This window comes from Gorilla gorilla, chromosome 3 (genome assembly GCF_029281585.2).
Source record: "Gorilla gorilla gorilla isolate KB3781 chromosome 3, NHGRI_mGorGor1-v2.1_pri, whole genome shotgun sequence".
In the NCBI taxonomy this organism is placed as follows: Eukaryota; Metazoa; Chordata; class Mammalia; order Primates; family Hominidae; genus Gorilla; species Gorilla gorilla.
The window spans coordinates 175,653,237-175,671,005 of record NC_073227.2 but is presented as its reverse complement, the minus strand read 5'-3'; the positions used below and the strand labels follow the sequence as shown (position 1 = coordinate 175,671,005).

The 17,769-nt window shown below is 37.4% G+C and overlaps 1 protein-coding gene across 2 annotated transcripts; it reads left to right on the top strand.

Moving 5' to 3' along the window:
• The first annotated feature begins 1,784 nt into the window (after window positions 1–1,784).
• Window positions 1,785–10,322, top strand: FGG (fibrinogen gamma chain). Of its 2 annotated transcripts, XM_004040534.5 has the most exons (10): window positions 1,786–1,928; window positions 2,025–2,069; window positions 2,259–2,442; window positions 2,562–2,655; window positions 4,263–4,393; window positions 4,697–4,830; window positions 5,809–5,993; window positions 7,477–7,754; window positions 9,392–9,561; window positions 10,104–10,322. In XM_004040534.5, exons 1-10 carry the CDS (start codon window positions 1,851–1,853, stop codon window positions 10,116–10,118), a joined length of 1,314 nt encoding a protein of 437 aa, XP_004040582.2. In that variant the 5' UTR covers window positions 1,786–1,850; the 3' UTR covers window positions 10,119–10,322. The 2 variants fall into 2 exon arrangements, with proteins under 2 accessions (XP_018880801.2, XP_004040582.2); XM_019025256.3 differs by lacking the exon at window positions 10,104–10,322 and having other exon boundaries at window positions 1,785–1,928; window positions 9,392–9,759.
• Window positions 10,323–17,769: the final 7,447 nt, after the last annotated feature.

Below are 17,769 nucleotides of genomic sequence, written 5' to 3'. Positions count from 1 at the left end.
GACTCCAGAGCCTTAACAACTATTTATTTATACATTTCCCAATTGAGCTACACACTTCTTGAAGGCAAAGGCAATGCCTGAGTCACCTTTCATGTTCAAATCATATTAAAAAGTTAGCAAGATGTAATTATCAGTGTACTATGTAAATCTTTGTGAATGATCAATAATTACATATTTTCATCATATATATTTTAGTAGGTAATATTTATATACATTCAACATTCTAAATATAGAAAGTTTACAGAGAAAAATAAAGCCTTTTTTTCCAATCCTGTCCTCCACCTCTGCATCCCATACTTCTTCACAGAGGCAACTGATTCAAGTCATTACATAGTTATTGAGTGTTAACTACAACTATGTTAAGTACAGCTATATATGTTAGATGCCGTAGCCACAGAAATCAGTTTACAATCTAATGCAGTGGATACAGCATGTATACATATAATATAAGGTTGCTACAAATGCTATCTGAGGTAGAGCTGTTTGAAAGAATACTAATACTTAAATGTTTAATTCAACTGACTTGATTGACAACTGATTAGCTGAGTGGAAAAGATGGATGAGAAAGATTGTGAGACTTAATTGGCTGGTGGTATGGTGATATGATTGACAATAACTCCTAAGTCAGAGAGGGATATATTAAGGAGGAGAAGAAAAGCAACAAATCTGGTTTTGATGTGTTCACTTTGTTATAATTATTGATTATTTACTGAATATGAACATTTATCTTTGTTTTTGAGTCAATAAATATACCTTTGTAAAGACAGAATTAAAAATTAAAGTATTAGTATTTCTTTCAAACTGGAGGCATTTCTCCCACTAACATATTTCATCAAAACTTATAATAAGCTTGGTTCCAGAGGAAGAAATGAGGGATAACCAAAAATAGAGACATTAATAATAGTGTAACGCCAAGTGATAAATCTCAATAGGCAGTGATGACAGACATGTTTTCCCAAACACAAGGATGCTTTAAGGGCCAAACAGAAATGATGGCCCCTCCCCAGCATCTCATTTTGCCCCTTCCTTCAGCTATGCCTCTACTCTCCTTAGATACAAGAGAGGTGGATTTTTCTCTTCTCTGAGATAGCTTGATGGAACCACAGGAACAATGAAGTGGGCTCCTGGCTCTTTTCTCTGTGGCAGATGGGGTGCCATGCCCATCTTCAGACAAAGGGAAGATTGAGCTCAAAACCTCCCTGAGAAGTGAGAGCCTATGAACATGGTTGACACAGAGGGACAGGAATGTGTTTCCAGGGTCATTCATTCCTGGGAATAGTGAACTGGGACATGGGGGAAATCAGTCTCCTCCTGCCACAGCCACAGATTAAAAATAATAATGTTAACTGATCCCTAGGCTAAAATAATAATGTTAACTGATCCCTAGGCTAAGAAAGTTCTTTTGGTAATTCAGGTGATGGCTCAGGACCCATCTTAAGGATAGACTAGGTTTGTTTAGTTCGAGGTCATATCTGTTTGCTCTCAGCCATGTACTGGAAGAAGTTGCATCACACAGCCTCCAGGACTGCCCTCCTCCTCACAGCAATGGATAATGCTTCACTAGCCTTTGCAGATAATTTTGGATCAGAGAAAAAACCTTGAGCTGGGCCAAAAAGGAGGAGCTTCAACCTGTGTGCAAAATCTGGGAACCTGACAGTATAGGTTGGGGGCCAGGATGAGGAAAAAGGAACGGGAAAGACCTGCCCACCCTTCTGGTAAGGAGGCCCCGTGATCAGCTCCAGCCATTTGCAGTCCTGGCTATCCCAGGAGCTTACATAAAGGGACAATTGGAGCCTGAGAGGTGACAGTGCTGACGCTACAAGGCTCGGAGCTCCGGGCACTCAGACATCATGAGTTGGTCCTTGCACCCCCGGAATTTAATTCTCTACTTCTATGCTCTTTTATTTCTCTCTTCAACATGTGTAGCAGTAAGTGTGCTCTTCACAAAACGTTGTTTTAAATGGAAAGCTGGAAAATAAAACAGATAATAAACTAGTGAAATTTCTGTATTTTTTCTCTTTTAGTATGTTGCTACCAGAGACAACTGCTGCATCTTAGATGAAAGATTCGTAAGTAGTTTTTATGTTTCTCCCTTTGTGTGTGAACTGGAGAGGGGCAGAGGAATAGAAATAATTCCCTCATAAATATCATCTGGCACTTGTAACTTTTTAAAAACATAGTCTAGGTTTTACCTATTTTTCTTAATAGATTTTAAGAGTAGCATCTGTCAACATTTTTAATCACTGTTATATTTTCAGGGTAGTTATTGTCCAACTACCTGTGGCATTGCAGATTTCCTGTCTACTTATCAAACCAAAGTAGACAAGGATCTACAGTCTTTGGAAGACATCTTACATCAAGTTGAAAACAAAACATCAGAAGTCAAACAGCTGATAAAAGCAATCCAACTCACTTATAATCCTGATGAATCATCAAAACCAAGTGAGAAAATGAAGACTACTGACCAAAAAATAATAATAATAATCTGTGAAGTTCTTTTGCTGTTGTTTTAGTTGTTCTATTTGCTTAAGGATTTTTATGTCTCTGATCCTATATTACAGATATGATAGACGCTGCTACTATGAAGTCCAGGAAAATGTTAGAAGAAATTATGAAATATGAAGCATTGATTTTAACACATGACTCAAGTATTCGGTAAGGATTTTTGTTTTAATTTGCTCTGCAAGACTGATTTAGTTTTTATTTAATATTCTATACTTGAGTGAAAGTAATTTTTCATGTGTTTTCCCCATTTATAATATCCCAGTGACATTATGCCTGATTATGTTGAGCATAGTAGAGATAGAAGTTTTTAGTGCAATATAAATTATACTGGGTTATAATTGCTTATTAATAATCACATTGAAGAAAGATGTTCTAGATGTCTTCAAATGCTAGTTTGACCATATTTATCGAAAATTTTTTCCCCATACCCCATTTATCTTACAACATAAAATCAATCTCATAGGAATTTGGGTGTTGAAAATAAAATCCTCTTTATAAAAATGTTGACAAATTGGTGGTTAAAAAAATTAGCAAGCAGAGGCATAGTAAGGATTTTGGCTCCTCAAGTAAATTATATTGAATGTGGAGCAGGAAGAAACATGTCTTGAGAGACTAAGTGTAGCAAATATTGCAAAGCTCATATTGATCATTGCAGAATGAACCTGCATAGTCTCTTCCCTTCATTTGGAAGTGAATGTCTCTGTTAACAGCTTCTCAGGGACTCATAAACTTTCTGAACATAAGGTCTCAGATACAGTTTTAATATTTTTCCCCGATTTTTTTTCTGAATTTTTCTCAAAGCAGCTTGAGAAATTGAGATAAATAGTAGCTAGGGAGAAGTGGCCCAGGAAAGATTTCTCCTCTTTTTGCTATCAGAGGGCCCTTGTTATTATTGTTATTATTATTACTTGCATTATTATTGTCCATCATTGAAGTTGAAGGAGGTTATTGTACAGAAATTGCCTAAGACAAGGTAGAGGGAAAACGTGGACAAATAGTTTGTCTACCCTTTTTTACTTCAAAGAAAGAACGGTTTATGCATTGTAGACAGTTTTCTATCATTTTTGGATATTTACAAGCCACCCTGTAAGTAACTACAAAAGGAGGGTTTTTACTTCCCCCAGTCCATTCCCAAAGCTATGTAACCAGAAGCATTAAAGAAGAAAGGGGAAGTATCTGTTGTTTTATTTTACATACAATAACGTTCCAGATCATGTCCCTGTGTAAGTTATATTTTAGATTGAAGCTTATATGTATAGCCTCAGTAGATCCACAAGTGAAAGGTATACTCCTTCAGCACATGTGAATTACTGAACTGAGCTTTTCCTGCTTCTAAGGCATCAGGGGGTGTTCCTATTAACCAGTCTCACCACTCTTGCAGGTTGCTATCTGCTGTCCCTTATGCATAAAGTAAAAAGCAAAATGTCAATGACATTTGCTTATTGACAAGGACTTTGTTATTTGTGTTGGGAGTTGAGACAATATGCCCCATTCTAAGCAAAAAGATTCAGGTCCACATTGTATTCCTGTTTTAATTGATTTTTTGATTTGTTTTTCTTTTTCAAAAAGTTTATAATTTTAATTCATGTTAATTTAGTAATATAATTGTACATTTTCCCCAAGAATGGAATAATTTATCAGAAAGTACTTCTTAAGAAAATACTTAGCAGTTTCCAAAGAAAATATAAAATTACTCTTCTGAAAGGAATACTTATTTTTGTCTTCTTATTTTTGTTATCTTATGTTTCTGTTTGTAGATATTTGCAGGAAATATATAATTCAAATAATCAAAAGATTGTTAACCTGAAAGAGAAGGTAGCCCAGCTTGAAGCACAGTGCCAGGAACCTTGCAAAGACACGGTGCAAATCCATGATATCACTGGGAAAGGTAACTGATGAAGGTTATATTGGGATTAGGTTCATCAAAGTAAATAATGTAAAGGAGAAAGTATGTACTGGAAAGTATAGGAATAGTTTAGAAAGTGGCTACCCATTAAGTCTAAGAATTTCAGTCGTCTAGACCTTTCTTGAATAGCTAAAAAAAACAGTTTAAAAGGAATGCTGATGTGAAAAGTAAGAAAATTATTCTTGGAAAATGAATAGTTTACTACATGTTAAAAGCTATTTTTCAAGGCTGGCACAGTCTTACCTGCATTTCAAACCACAGTAAAAGTCGATTCTCCTTCTCTAGATTGTCAAGACATTGCCAATAAGGGAGCTAAACAGAGCGGGCTTTACTTTATCAAACCTCTGAAAGCTAACCAGCAATTCTTAGTCTACTGTGAAATTGATGGGTCTGGAAATGGATGGACTGTGTTTCAGAAGGTAATTTTTTCCCCACCATGTGTATTTAATAAATTCCTACATTGTTTCTGCCATATGGCAGATACTTTTCTAAGCACCTTGTGAACCGTAGCTCATTTAATCCTTGCAATAGCCCTAAGAGGAAGGTACTTCTGTTACTCCTATTTACAGAAAAGGAAACTGAGGCACACAAGGTTAAATAACTTGCCCAAGACCACATAACTAATAAGCAACAGAGTCAGCATTTGAACCTAGGCAGTATAGTTTCAGAGTTTGTGACTTGACTCTATATTGTACTGGCACTGACTTTGTAGATTCATGGTGGCACATAATCATAGTACCACAGTGACAAAGAAAAAGAAGAAAACTCTTTTGTCAGGTAGGTCAAGACCTGAGGTTTCCCATCACAAGATGAGGAAGCCCAACACCACCCCCCACCACCCCACGACCACCACACCCTTTCACACACCAGAGGATACACTTGGGCTGCTCCAAGACAAGGAACCTGTGTTGCACCTGCCACTTGCTGATACCCACTAGGAATCTTGGCTCCTTTACTTTCTGTTTACCTCCCACCACTGTTACAACTGTTTCTACAGGGGGTGCTCAGAGGGAATGAATGGTGGAAGCATTAGTTGCCAGACACCGATTGAGCAATGGGTTCCATCATAAGTGTAAGAATCAGTAATATCCAGCTAGAGTTCTGAAGTCGTCTAGGTGTCTTTTTAATATTACCACTCATTTAGAATTTATGATGTGCCAGGAACCCTCTTAAGTATTTCCCTTATATTCTCTCTCATGATCCTTGCAGCAACCCTAAGAAGTAACCATCATTTTTCCTATTTGATACATGAGGAAACTGAGGTGGCTTGGCCAAGATCACTTAGTTGGGAGTTGATAGAACCAGTGCTCTGTATTTTTGACAAAATGTTGACAGCATTCTCTTTACATACATTGATAGTCTATTTTCTCCTTTTGCTCTTGCAAATGTGTAATTAGAGACTTGATGGCAGTGTGGATTTCAAGAAAAACTGGATTCAATATAAAGAAGGATTTGGACATCTGTCTCCTACTGGCACAACAGAATTTTGGCTGGGAAATGAGAAGATTCATTTGATAAGCACACAGTCTGCCATCCCATATGCATTAAGAGTGGAACTGGAAGACTGGAATGGCAGAACCAGGTACTGTTTTGAAATGACTTCTAACTTTTTATTGTAAAGATTGCCTGGAATGTGCACTTTCCAACTATCAATAGACAATGGCAAATGCAGCCTGACAAATGCAAACAGCACATCCAGCCACCATTTTCTCCAGGAGTCTGTTTGGTTCTTGGGCAATCCAAAAAGGTAAATTCTGTTCAGGATGAATCTAAGTGTATTGGTACAATCTAATTACCCTGGAACCATTCAGAATAATAGCTAATTACTGAACTTTTAATCAGTCCCAGGAATTGAGCATAAAATTATAATTTTATCTAGTCTAAATTACTATTTCATGAAGCAGGTTTTATTATTAATCCCATTTTATAGATTAACTTGCTCAAAGTCACATTGCTGATAAGTGGTAGAGGTAGAATTCAGACTCAAGTAGTTTAACTTTAGAGCCTGTCCTCTTAACAACTATCCTGGTTGAAAACCAAATACAGGCTCTTCAGACTTCTCAGTGCCTTAATGGCCATTTATTCTGTCAAATCATGAGCTACCCTAAAAGTAAACCAGCTAGCTCTTTTGGTGATCTAGAGGCTTCTTTTTGCTTGAGATATTTGAAGGTTTTAAGCATTGTTACCTAATTAAAATGCAGAAAAATATCCAACCCTCTTGTTATGTTTAAGGAATAGTGAAATATATTGTCTTCAAACACATGGACTTTTTTTTATTGCTTGGTTGGTTTTTAATCCAGAAAGTGCTATAGTCAGTAGACCTTCTTCTAGGAAAAGACCTTCCATTTCCCAGCTACTGGAGATTAGAAAAGAAGCTAAATATTTTCTGGAAATTTCTGTTCATTCATTAAGGCCCATCCTTTCTCCCACTCTATAGAAGTGTTGTCCACTTGCACAATTTTTTCCAGGAAAGAATCTCTCTAACTCCTTCAGCTCACATGCTTTGGACCACACAGGGAAGACTTTGATTGTGTAATACCCTCAGAAGCTCTCCTTCTTGCCACTACCACACTGATTTGAGAAAGAAAACCCCTTTAGCACCTAACCCTTCAGGTGGTATGAGTGGCTAATGGAACTGTATCTCCTTCAAGTTTTGTGCAATAATTAAGGGTCACTCACTGTCAGATACTTTCTGTGATCTATGATAATGTGTGTGCAACACATAACATTTCAATAAAAGTAGAAAATATGAAATTAGAGTCATCTACACATATGGATTTGATCTTAGAATGAAACAAGCAAAAAAGCATCCAAGTGAGTGCAATTATTAGTTTTCAGAGATGCTTCAAAGGCTTCTAGGCCCATCCCGGGAAGTGTTAATGAGCTGTGGACTGGTTCACATATCTATTGCCTCTTGCCAGATTTGCAAAAAACTTCACTCAATGAGCAAATTTCAGCCTTAAGAAACAAAGTCAAAAATTCCAAGGAAGTGTCCTATGAAAGAGGGAACTTCTGAGATCCCTGAGGAGGGTCAGCATGTGATGGTTGTATTTCCTTCTTCTCAGTACTGCAGACTATGCCATGTTCAAGGTGGGACCTGAAGCTGACAAGTACCGCCTAACATATGCCTACTTCGCTGGTGGAGATGCTGGAGATGCCTTTGATGGCTTTGATTTTGGCGATGATCCTAGTGACAAGTTTTTCACATCCCACAATGGCATGCAGTTCAGTACCTGGGACAATGACAATGATAAGTTTGAAGGCAACTGTGCTGAACAGGACGGATCTGGTTGGTGGATGAACAAGTGTCATGCTGGCCATCTCAATGGAGTTTATTACCAAGGTATGTTTTCCTTTCTTAGATTCCAAGTTAATGTATAGTGTATACTATTTTCATAAAAATAATAAATAGATATGAAGAAATGAAGAATAATTTATAAAGATAGTAGGGATTTTATCATGTTCTTTATTTCAACTAAGTTTTTTGAAACTGGAAGTGGATAATACCAAGTTCATGCCTAAAATTAGCCCTTCTAAAGAAATCCACCTGCTGCAAAATATCCAGTAGTTTGGCATTATATGTGAAACTATCACCATCATAGCTGGCACTCTGGGTTGTGGTATCTCCTTTAGACATACAACATAAATGATCTGGATGGATTAACATTACTATATGGATGCTTGTTGACACATTAACCTGGCTTCCCATGAGCTTTGTGTCAGATACACGCAGTGAGCAGGTGTTTGGAGGAACAGAATAAAGAGAAGGCAAGTACTGGTAAGGGCAGGGGTTTGTGAAAGCTTGAGAGAAGAGACCAGTCTGAGGATAGTAGACACTTATTTTAGGATGGGGGTTGGATGAGGTGGCTATGGTTTGCTATAAGCTTGGAATGGTTTGGAACACTGGTTTCACTCACCTACCCAGCGGTTATGTGTGGGGAAGCCTTACCGATGCTAAAGGATCCACGTTACAATAATGGCATTATTTGGAAATCCCAGTGGTATTCCATGAATAAAACCACTATGAAGATAATCCCACTCAACAGACTCTCCATTGGAGAAGGACAGCAACACCACCCTGGGAAAGCCAAACAGTCAGACCAGACCCGTTTAGCATCAGTAGGGCTTCCCTACCATATCTGCTGGGTAGATGAGTGAAACCAGTGTTCCAAACCACTCCGGGCTTGTAGCAAACCATAGTCTCCTCATCTACCAAGATGAGCAACCTTACCTCCTGATGTCCTAGCCAATCACCAACTAGGAAACTTTGCACAGTTTATTTAAAGTAACAGTTTGATTTTCACAATATTTTTAAATTGGAGAAACATAACTTATCTTTGCACTCACAAACCACACAATGAGAAGAAACTCTAAGGGAAAATGCTTGATCTGTGTGATCCGGGGAGCCATGCCAGAGCTGTAGTTCATGCCAGTGTTGTGCTCTGACAAGCCTTTTACAGAATTACATGAGATCTGCTTCCCTAGGACAAGGAGAAGGCAAATCAACAGAGGCTGCACTTTAAAATGGAGACATAAAATAACATGCCAGAACCATTTCCTAAAGCTCCTCAATCAACCAACAAAATTGTGCTTTCAAATAACCCGAGTTGACCTCATCAGGAATTTTGTGGCTCCTTCTCTTCTAACCTGCCTGACGAAAGATGGTCCACAGCAGCTGAGTCCAGGATGGATAACCTTAGGGACAGAGGCCAATTAGGGAACTTTGGGTTTCTAGCCCTACTAGTAGTGAATAAATTTAAAGTGTGGATATGACTATGAGTCACAGCACAGATGTTGTTTAATAATATGTTTATTTTATAAATTGATATTTTAGGAATATTTGGAGATATTTTCAGTTAGCAGATAATACTATAAATTTTATGTAACTGGCAATGCACTTCGTAATAGACAGCTCTTCATAGACTTGCAGAAGTAAAAAGATTCCAGAATAATGATATGTACATCTACGACTTGTTTTAGGTGGCACTTACTCAAAAGCATCTACTCCTAATGGTTATGATAATGGCATTATTTGGGCCACTTGGAAAACCCGGTGGTATTCCATGAAGAAAACCACTATGAAGATAATCCCATTCAACAGACTCACAATTGGAGAAGGACAGCAACACCACCTGGGGGGAGCCAAACAGGTCAGACCAGAGCACCCTGCGGAAACAGAATATGACTCACTTTACCCTGAGGATGATTTGTAGAAAATAAACTGCTAATTTCTATTGACTCACAAAGTTTCAGAAATTCTCTGAAAGTTTCTTCCTATTTTCTCTTACTATATTTATTGATTTCAAGTCTTCTATTAAGGACATTTAGCCTTCAATGGAAATTAAAACTCATTTAGGACTGTATTTCCAAATTACTGATATCAGAGTTATTTAAAAATTGTTTATTTGAGGAGATAACATTTCAACTTTGTTCCTAAATATATAATAATAAAATGATTGACTTTATTTGCATTTTTATGACCACTTGTCATTTATTTTGTCTTCGTAAATTATTTTCATTATATCAAATATTTTAGTATGTACTTAATAAAAGAGGAGAACATTTTAGAGTTTCAAATTCCTAGGTATTTTCCTTGTTTATTACCCCTAAATCATTCCTATTTAATTCTTCTTTTTAAATGGAGAAAATTATGTCTTTTTAATATGGTTTTTGTTTTGTTATGTATTCACAGGCTGGAGACGTTTAAAAGACCGTTTCAAAAGAGATTTGCTTTTTTAAAGGACTTTATCTGAACAGAGAGATATAATATTTTTCCTATTGGACAATGGACTTGCAAAGCTTCACTTCATTTTAAGAGCAAAAGACCCCATGTTGAAAACTCCATAACAGTTTTTTGCTGATGATAATTTATCTACATGCATTTCAATAAACCTTTTGTTTCCTAAGACTAGATACATGGTACCTTTATTGACCATTAAAAACCACCACTTTTTGCCAATTTACCAGTTACAATTGGGCAACCATCAGTAGTAATTGAGTCCTCATTTTATGCTAAATGTTATGCCTAATTCTTTGGGAGTTACAAAGGAAATAGCAATTATGGCTTTTGCCCTCTAGGAGATACAGGACAAATACAGGAAAATACAGCAACCCAAACTGACAATACTCTATACAAGAACATAATCACTAGGCAGGAGTCACAGCCACACAACCAAGATGCATAGTATCCAAAGTGCAGCTGGAGACAGGAAAGCTGCTTGGGGAGTCTCCCAGCAGAACCTTTTAGCTCCAAACACCTGCGGTGGGACCTGGTCACTCTGAAAGGACTGCAACTCAGAGCAGAGAGCTTTAGGGAGCTATTTGCCCTATCCCTCACTAGTCATGAGGTGAGCTGAATGGAACCATCTCTTCCTTCTGATTCAGGGATATTGACTTTTTAGCAGCCTGAGTTCAGGTTCATTCGCCAACTTTCTAAGGAATAGCTAAATCTACATAACTTAGCAAAAGGCTGACTGTGGGAAGTAATTGGCTGATTTTATGAGAGGTGGGTCTGGTTGTTCCGAAGTCCTGAGCTTTGGCTTTGCACTCTCTTTCTTTTCACACTTCTTTCTTTCTTCTTTCCTTTTTTTTTTTTTTTTTTTTTTTTTTGGATATAGGGTCTCACTCTGTCACCCAGTCTGTAATGCAGTGGCACAATAGTAGCTCACTGCAGCCAGCCTTGAACTCCTGGGCTCAAGTGATCCTCCTTCCTCAGCCTCCCGAGTAGCTGTGACTACAGGAGTGCACCATCACAACTGCCTAATTTTTCTTTAATTTTTATTTTTGTAGAGAAAGAGTCTCACTATGTTGCCCAGGCTGGTCTCAAATGACTGGCCTCAAGTGATCCTCCTGCCTCGGCCTCCAAAAGTGCTGGGATTACAGGCATGAGCTACCATGCCAGGCCCACAATTTCCTTCTTAATCTTTTCACTTTCTTGTTATCAGGAGTGCTGAATTTAAGATATCCTATTGAAGAGATAAAAACAGTAAGTCAGCTTCTAGATATACAACCGAAGATGTGGGAGGCTTTGGAAAATAGAAACATTGATTCATTGTTTGCAGCCTTCATATATACATGTATGCATGAAGCACTTATTCAATTAACATTTATTGAATGCCTTCCTTGTGGTAGCCATTGTGTTGGATTTGGGGATATAGTACATGGTATGCTTAGTATTCCCACTCTCCCAAACCTGTTCTATTCCATCCAGACCTCAAATACAAAAAAAAACAGTGACTCACCCTCCAACCTTCCTCCCCATATCCAATTTCTACCTCCCCATATCCAATTACTCATCAATCCTGCTGAATTCACCTCCTAAATATTTATCATATTCACTTTTTTCCTCTATACCAATTGTCACCATTGTAGTTGAGATACACATCTCTTGCCAGGATAAGGGCAGTCACTCACTTCCTGTTCCCTTTCTTTCATCCAGCCTCTCCTGCTACCATCTCATCCTCCTCCAAACCACTTCTAAACCCAGAATGCATACAGTTTACCCTTTGTGAACCTATAAAATCCTTTGTGTGAGCAATCTGGTCATAGCTACAAAGAGATATACAAATATTCATGAGTTTTCATGCAATATCACTCTAGTGATTTATCCCAAGAAAATCATTTTTAAAAAAGAAAATAGTTATATACAGAAATAAAAAAATAGATGTAAATTTCATATTAGTAGGAAATTAAGAAAATATTTAACAGTGGAAGAATGGACAAGCAAGATAGTTTACTAGTAAATAAAATAGAATATAATGATTATATAAGCACAATAGCTTTTTATGAATACGGAAATATTTACAAAATAAGTGAAATTTTAAGATGTAAGAACAATTCTAAAATAAAAATTATGTAAAGTTGTATATACGTATACTTCATGAACAAAATATAATCTTGACATATATCCTTATTTGTACATACTTGTTCTCCTGTCAACCAATCCACAATATATAATTACATGAAAATTCTAAAACATGGCTGGACATGACAGCTCACGCTTGTAATCTCAGCACTTGGGAGGCCAAGGTGGGAAGATCACTTGAGCCCAGGAGTTTGAGACCAGCCTGGGCGACATGGTAAAACCGTCTCCATAAAAAATACCAAAAAAAGTTAGCCAGGCATGGTGGTGCACACCCATAGTCATAGCTACCAGGAAAACTGAGGTGGGAGGATCACTTGAGCCTGGGGAATTGAGCCTGCAGTGAGCTGTGATTGTGCTGCTGCACTCCAACCTGGGCAACAGAGTGAGTGAGACCTTGTCTCAAAAACAAAAAAATACTAAAACGCAAAATAAATATAAGGAAGTCTAAAGATTCCTGATGTCTCCCATTATCACTTATCCAATTCTTCTTCTGAAATATCAAATACAGCATTCTTTCAAAAACATTTAGGAGTCTCCTGATTTTTGTAGGTATCCTGAGTACAAGCTTGATCTGCATGTTGAATAATCCAGCATTCATTGGTAGAAAGAGGCTACTAACTTTTTCTTTAGATATCTCTGCATTGTTTGGCTTGTTATAACGAGTACATATTAATTTTGTGGTTCACTTTGCAACCCAGTGAGGCAGAGACAAAAAAAAAATTTCAAAATTCTACTTGTTTAGTTATTAATATCCAGCGGTGAGCACTGAAAGGCTACAGTAAGAACTAAAGCATGAAAAACCCTTCTAGACTCAGTTGCATCATGTCTCCTCAAATAAAGTGGCAATTGAAAGGGTTATGTTGAGAAATCAACCAAAAAACCTTTTAAGTGAAAAAAAGAGTTTGGGGTCTTCCAGAGACAGATTATATATTTTTTTCACAGCTCAAATCACAGGTGACTATTGCTAAGCCCTCCTCTTTATTTTCCTGGACACAGAAAAACTCTAGTCACTGAAAAGTAGCGAGGCGAAGTGCAAAGCAGATCTGTAGTGTCTTACACCGTGACAAACCTATGGAGGGAAGCATCTACAAAGGAAGATATCAGGTGTAGTGATACTGTGACTTTAAACCATACGACTACAGAGCAGAGTTCTTGAATCAACAGAGAGGGGTGATGACTTCCTGACCAAACACAAATCCTTTGACAATCACTGCTGAAGTCTTCATCATACTTACTACTTTTTTATTTCAGCATTGTGTTTTTAAGATCTATCCACACATGAATTTGTGGTTTGAAAGCAGAATGAAAAGAAAAAAAAAAGATCTATCTACAATTTGAGTATTTCATAATTTTCCTTGATTTCCTTTTGAACCCAAGGGTTATGAAGTGAACACTGTTTGGTTCTAAAGTTTATGAGTTTTTCAACGGTCTATTTTTAATTATTATCTAAATTTATTGCATTATAATCAGAGAACATAGTTTTGATGATATTGATTCTCAGGAGAGAGATTTCACAAATTATTTTGGAACAAATGTTTGTTACAGAATTAACTCACCCCATAAAAGTGTACATCAGTTGTAATTATTCTCCACTAATGATCTATATACTGGAAGCCTGTTAATATTTTTTGCTTTGAGAAGGAAAACAACACCAGGCATGGTGGCTCACACTTATGATCCCAGCACTTTGGGAGGCCAAGGCAGGAGGATCACTTGAGCCCAGGAGTTCCAGATCATTCTGGGCAACATTGAGAAACCCCATCTATACAGAAAAATTCAAAAATTAGCTGGGAATGGTGTGGTGCCAGCTACTCAGGAGGCTGAAGCGGGAAGATCATTTGAGCCCAGGAAGCCAAGGCTGCTGTGAGCCGTGATTGCACCACTGCACTCCAGCCTAAGCAACAGCAGCAAGCCCTGCCTCAAAATAAAAAAAATTTAAAAAAAAATTAAAAAAAAAGAAGCGGACGGGTGTGATGGCTCACGCCTGTAATCCCAGTGCTTTGGGAGGCTAAGGAGGGTGGATCACAAGGTCAGGAGTTCAAGAACAGCCTGGGCAACATGGGGAAACTCCATTTCTATTAAAATATACAAAAATTAGCCAGGCAATATGGTGAAACCCCATTTCTATTAAAAAATACAAAAATTAGCCAGGCATGGTGGTGCATGCCTGTCCCAGCTACTCAGGAGGCTGAGGCAGGAGAATCGCTCGAACCTGGGAGGTTGCAGTGAGCTGAAATCACGCCACTGCACTCCAGCCTGGGCGACACAGTGAGACTCTGTCTCAAAAAAAAAAATTAGTTAAAAGATAGACTAATGGTTATCATAAACATGAGCTTTGGCCCAAATGGTATTGTTGCCATTGGCTCATTCTGGGCATTGATGGTAGGCTCAACCATGGCTTATAGAACACTGCTCTGTAGCAACCTGGAAAGCTTTCTGGGAAGGGTAGCTGGCACAATTTTAAGCTCTTGCTCACCTCAATTTCATTGGGAAATATTTGAAGGAAGAAATCGTGGTAAATTCAGGATCATGACATTTAATCATGTCTACAGCTGGGTCAAAAATGTGTTTCCCAAATCCAAAATCCGTATCCTTGGCCCTCACTCCTATTTCCCAGATCCTCACCCAGATTTTCTTCTACTGGCAACTTTAAAGCATGAGGTGAACTGAGGCAAGTAGAGAATCCTCACTAAATAAATCTAAATGTTGACTCTACTTAGATAAACATAGGAGGGCAGATTCCACTCTGTTATGAAAGTGGCTTCTTTGAAATATTTCGGGACGAATAGTTAAAATGTGACATTAAGACAATATGACCTAACATTTAAGAGACCTTGGACTGGAAATGTTTTCCTTCATAATTTGTTCTCCTTACATCACAAAGCTGTGATAAGGGTCAAGTGAGATAATATGTGTAACTGTTTCAGAGACAATAAAACAAAAATTTTTTTTTTTACTCTTGTTTTTTACTCTTAAGATTAGTATTGCTGTGTGGGGTCTGAATTATGTTAAGTTTGGAAATATAATTTTAAAACTTTAATATTTGCTTGCTTTTGCTTTCAAATAAAGCTTTAATTTTGGAATCATGTTTTTATTTGCAGAAAATGTGTAAAGGTACTACGCAGAGTTCACTAGACTATCACCTAGTTCCCTTTCTTTCTTTCTTTCTTTTCTTTCTCTCTTTCTCTTTCTTCCTTTCCTTCTTTTCTTTCTTCCTTTCCTTTCCTTTCCTTTCCTTTCTTCTCTTTCTTTCTTTTCTTTCTGAGTCTCACTCTGTTGCCCAGGCTGGAGTGCAGTGCTATGATCTTAGCTCACTGCAACCTCCACCTCCCAGACTCAAGTGATTCTCCTGCCTCAGCCTCCCGAGTAGCTGGGATTACAGGCGCCCGCTACCACACCCAGCTAAGTTTTGTGTTTTTAGTAGAGACAAGGTTTCACCATGTTGGCCAAGCTGACCTTGAACTCCTGACCTCAGGTGATGTGCCCACCTTTGCCTCCTAAATTGCTGGGATTACAGGCGTGAGCCACCATGCCTGGCCCCAACAGGCGTGAGCCACTGCACCTGGCCCCAGTTACAGGGGTGAGCCACCGCGCCCTGCCCCAGTTTTCTTTAACATTAGTGTCTTACATTACTATAGTACATTCGTCAAAACTAAGAAACCAACTCAGGTACCTTGCTACTGAGTAACTTTCACACTTTATTCAGATTTCAACAATTTTTACACTACTGTCCCTTTTCTGTCCAGGATCCCATCCAAATACCACATTACCTTTAGTTGTCACATCTCCTTAGTCACCTCTGGTTCCCTGTTTCTTAGTCTTTCTTTGTCGTTTCACAACCTTCACAAATTAAGGAAGTCTGTTCTGGTGTACCAGTCATGAATTTCGTAAAATGTCCCTCAATTTAGGTTTCTCTACTGTTTTTCTTGGTAACTTTTTGTCAAATTTTATCTAAGTAAAATTTTTATGTAAAACCTTCCATTAATATAGGGCCCATGGATAATATATATACCATGGATAATTATATGGATCTTGGTAATTGACTTACCACTTTTTTTCATATAATTCCTTGTTTGTGGAAATTCCACATGCCTTGCAGATGATATTTCTCCAATTTTTAACATGTCACTGTTAAACCAACACCAACCGATAGATTTTGTTTGCCAGTCTTTAATAGAAGAACCACAGCGAGACCATCCAGCAATGCCCTGAATACCATGGATTTAATAGATATGATGTGAGAATGAATCCATGTTGTTGATATTAATACATCAATTGATTATCTGTATAATGGTTTTACTTTTCAAAACTAGCATTTAAGTTTTAATACATGTTAAGTGCCAAAAATTAGTAAATCTAGATCACGCACATTATAGGTAAGATAAATTAATCTTGAAAAATGAATTATGTAATTGATACTGCAATTAAACATGAAAAGAGATAAAACAGTAAGAAAAACTCAAAGACTCTACTTTCACCTCTCTTTCTCTCCCTCTCTCCACACACACACACACACTGTCATAACTACTTAATGAGAACTTGATTAAAAGTGCTTAAGTAAAAGACCATGAAAATTATGCCTAAGGATAAAAACAGAATTATTATTATATTATTGGAACAGAATAGATTTTAATCTCAAAAATGATAAAAAGTTATTCAATTAAGTGGTCATTAATCTAAAGTCAGTTCAACTACAAAAAATAAAATGGGTGTCTTTCCTGAATAAAGAGATTAAAGAGAAATAACAGTGTGATGGAATAAATCAAGATCACAAAAAGCTCTTTTTTTTTTCCTCCTCACTTTCTTAAGTGCAACTCAGAATCACTTCTGGGTATTAAGGAAATTCCTATTTTATCTTTGCAGCTGTAACTTCTGGGGAAACCATTTGAGGTCAGAAAATTGATGAGTTCTGAAAATAAACGTTAAACACTCCATTAGTCACACTTACATAGGTCATCCTACCAGTTCATTTACCTTTCACAGTAAGCAGCTTGGTAAAGACAAACTTTTGCAATACCCTTGAGGTGCACAAGACAAATAGAGAAAATAAGATACACAAGCTGGTAATCCCAGCTACTCAGGCAGCTGAGGTGAGATGATCCCTTGAGCCCAAGGAGTTCAGGCTGCAGTAAGCCACGATTGTGCCACTACACTCCAGCTTGGGCAACAGAGCAAGACCCTGTCTCTAAAAAAAAAAAAAAAAAAAAGAAAGAAAAATTAAAAAACTACAGAAAGTTAAATAGCTTTGCCAATGTTGTCCAGTGAATTCATTACAGATCAGACTGTATTTATAAATGCCAAAATCTTGTAAATTTTTATAATTTAGTCATTTCAAAATTTAGAAAATAATTTTAGTACTTTCCAAGAATGCACTTAATATTGTTTTAACAAAATAGTTCCTGTCAAAGTACCATTATCTTCTTGTTATTAGGATACCAAATGTCTTTGGAAAGAATGTACAGATTCATGTGGATTTTTATGATAGATGACATAA

What these genes read in the sequence shown, in the direction of transcription:
- FGG (XM_019025256.3), top strand. Translation starts at nt 1,851, where the DNA reads ATGAGTTGGTCCTTGCACCCCCGGAATTTAATTCTCTACTTCTATGCT. An exon ending in CCATGATATCACTGGGAAAG is followed by an intron (nt 4,394 to 4,696) that starts GTAACTGATGAA and finishes CTCCTTCTCTAG; the next exon opens with ATTGTCAAGACATTGCCAAT. An exon ending in GATGGACTGTGTTTCAGAAG is followed by an intron (nt 4,831 to 5,808) that starts GTAATTTTTTCC and finishes ATGTGTAATTAG; the next exon opens with AGACTTGATGGCAGTGTGGA.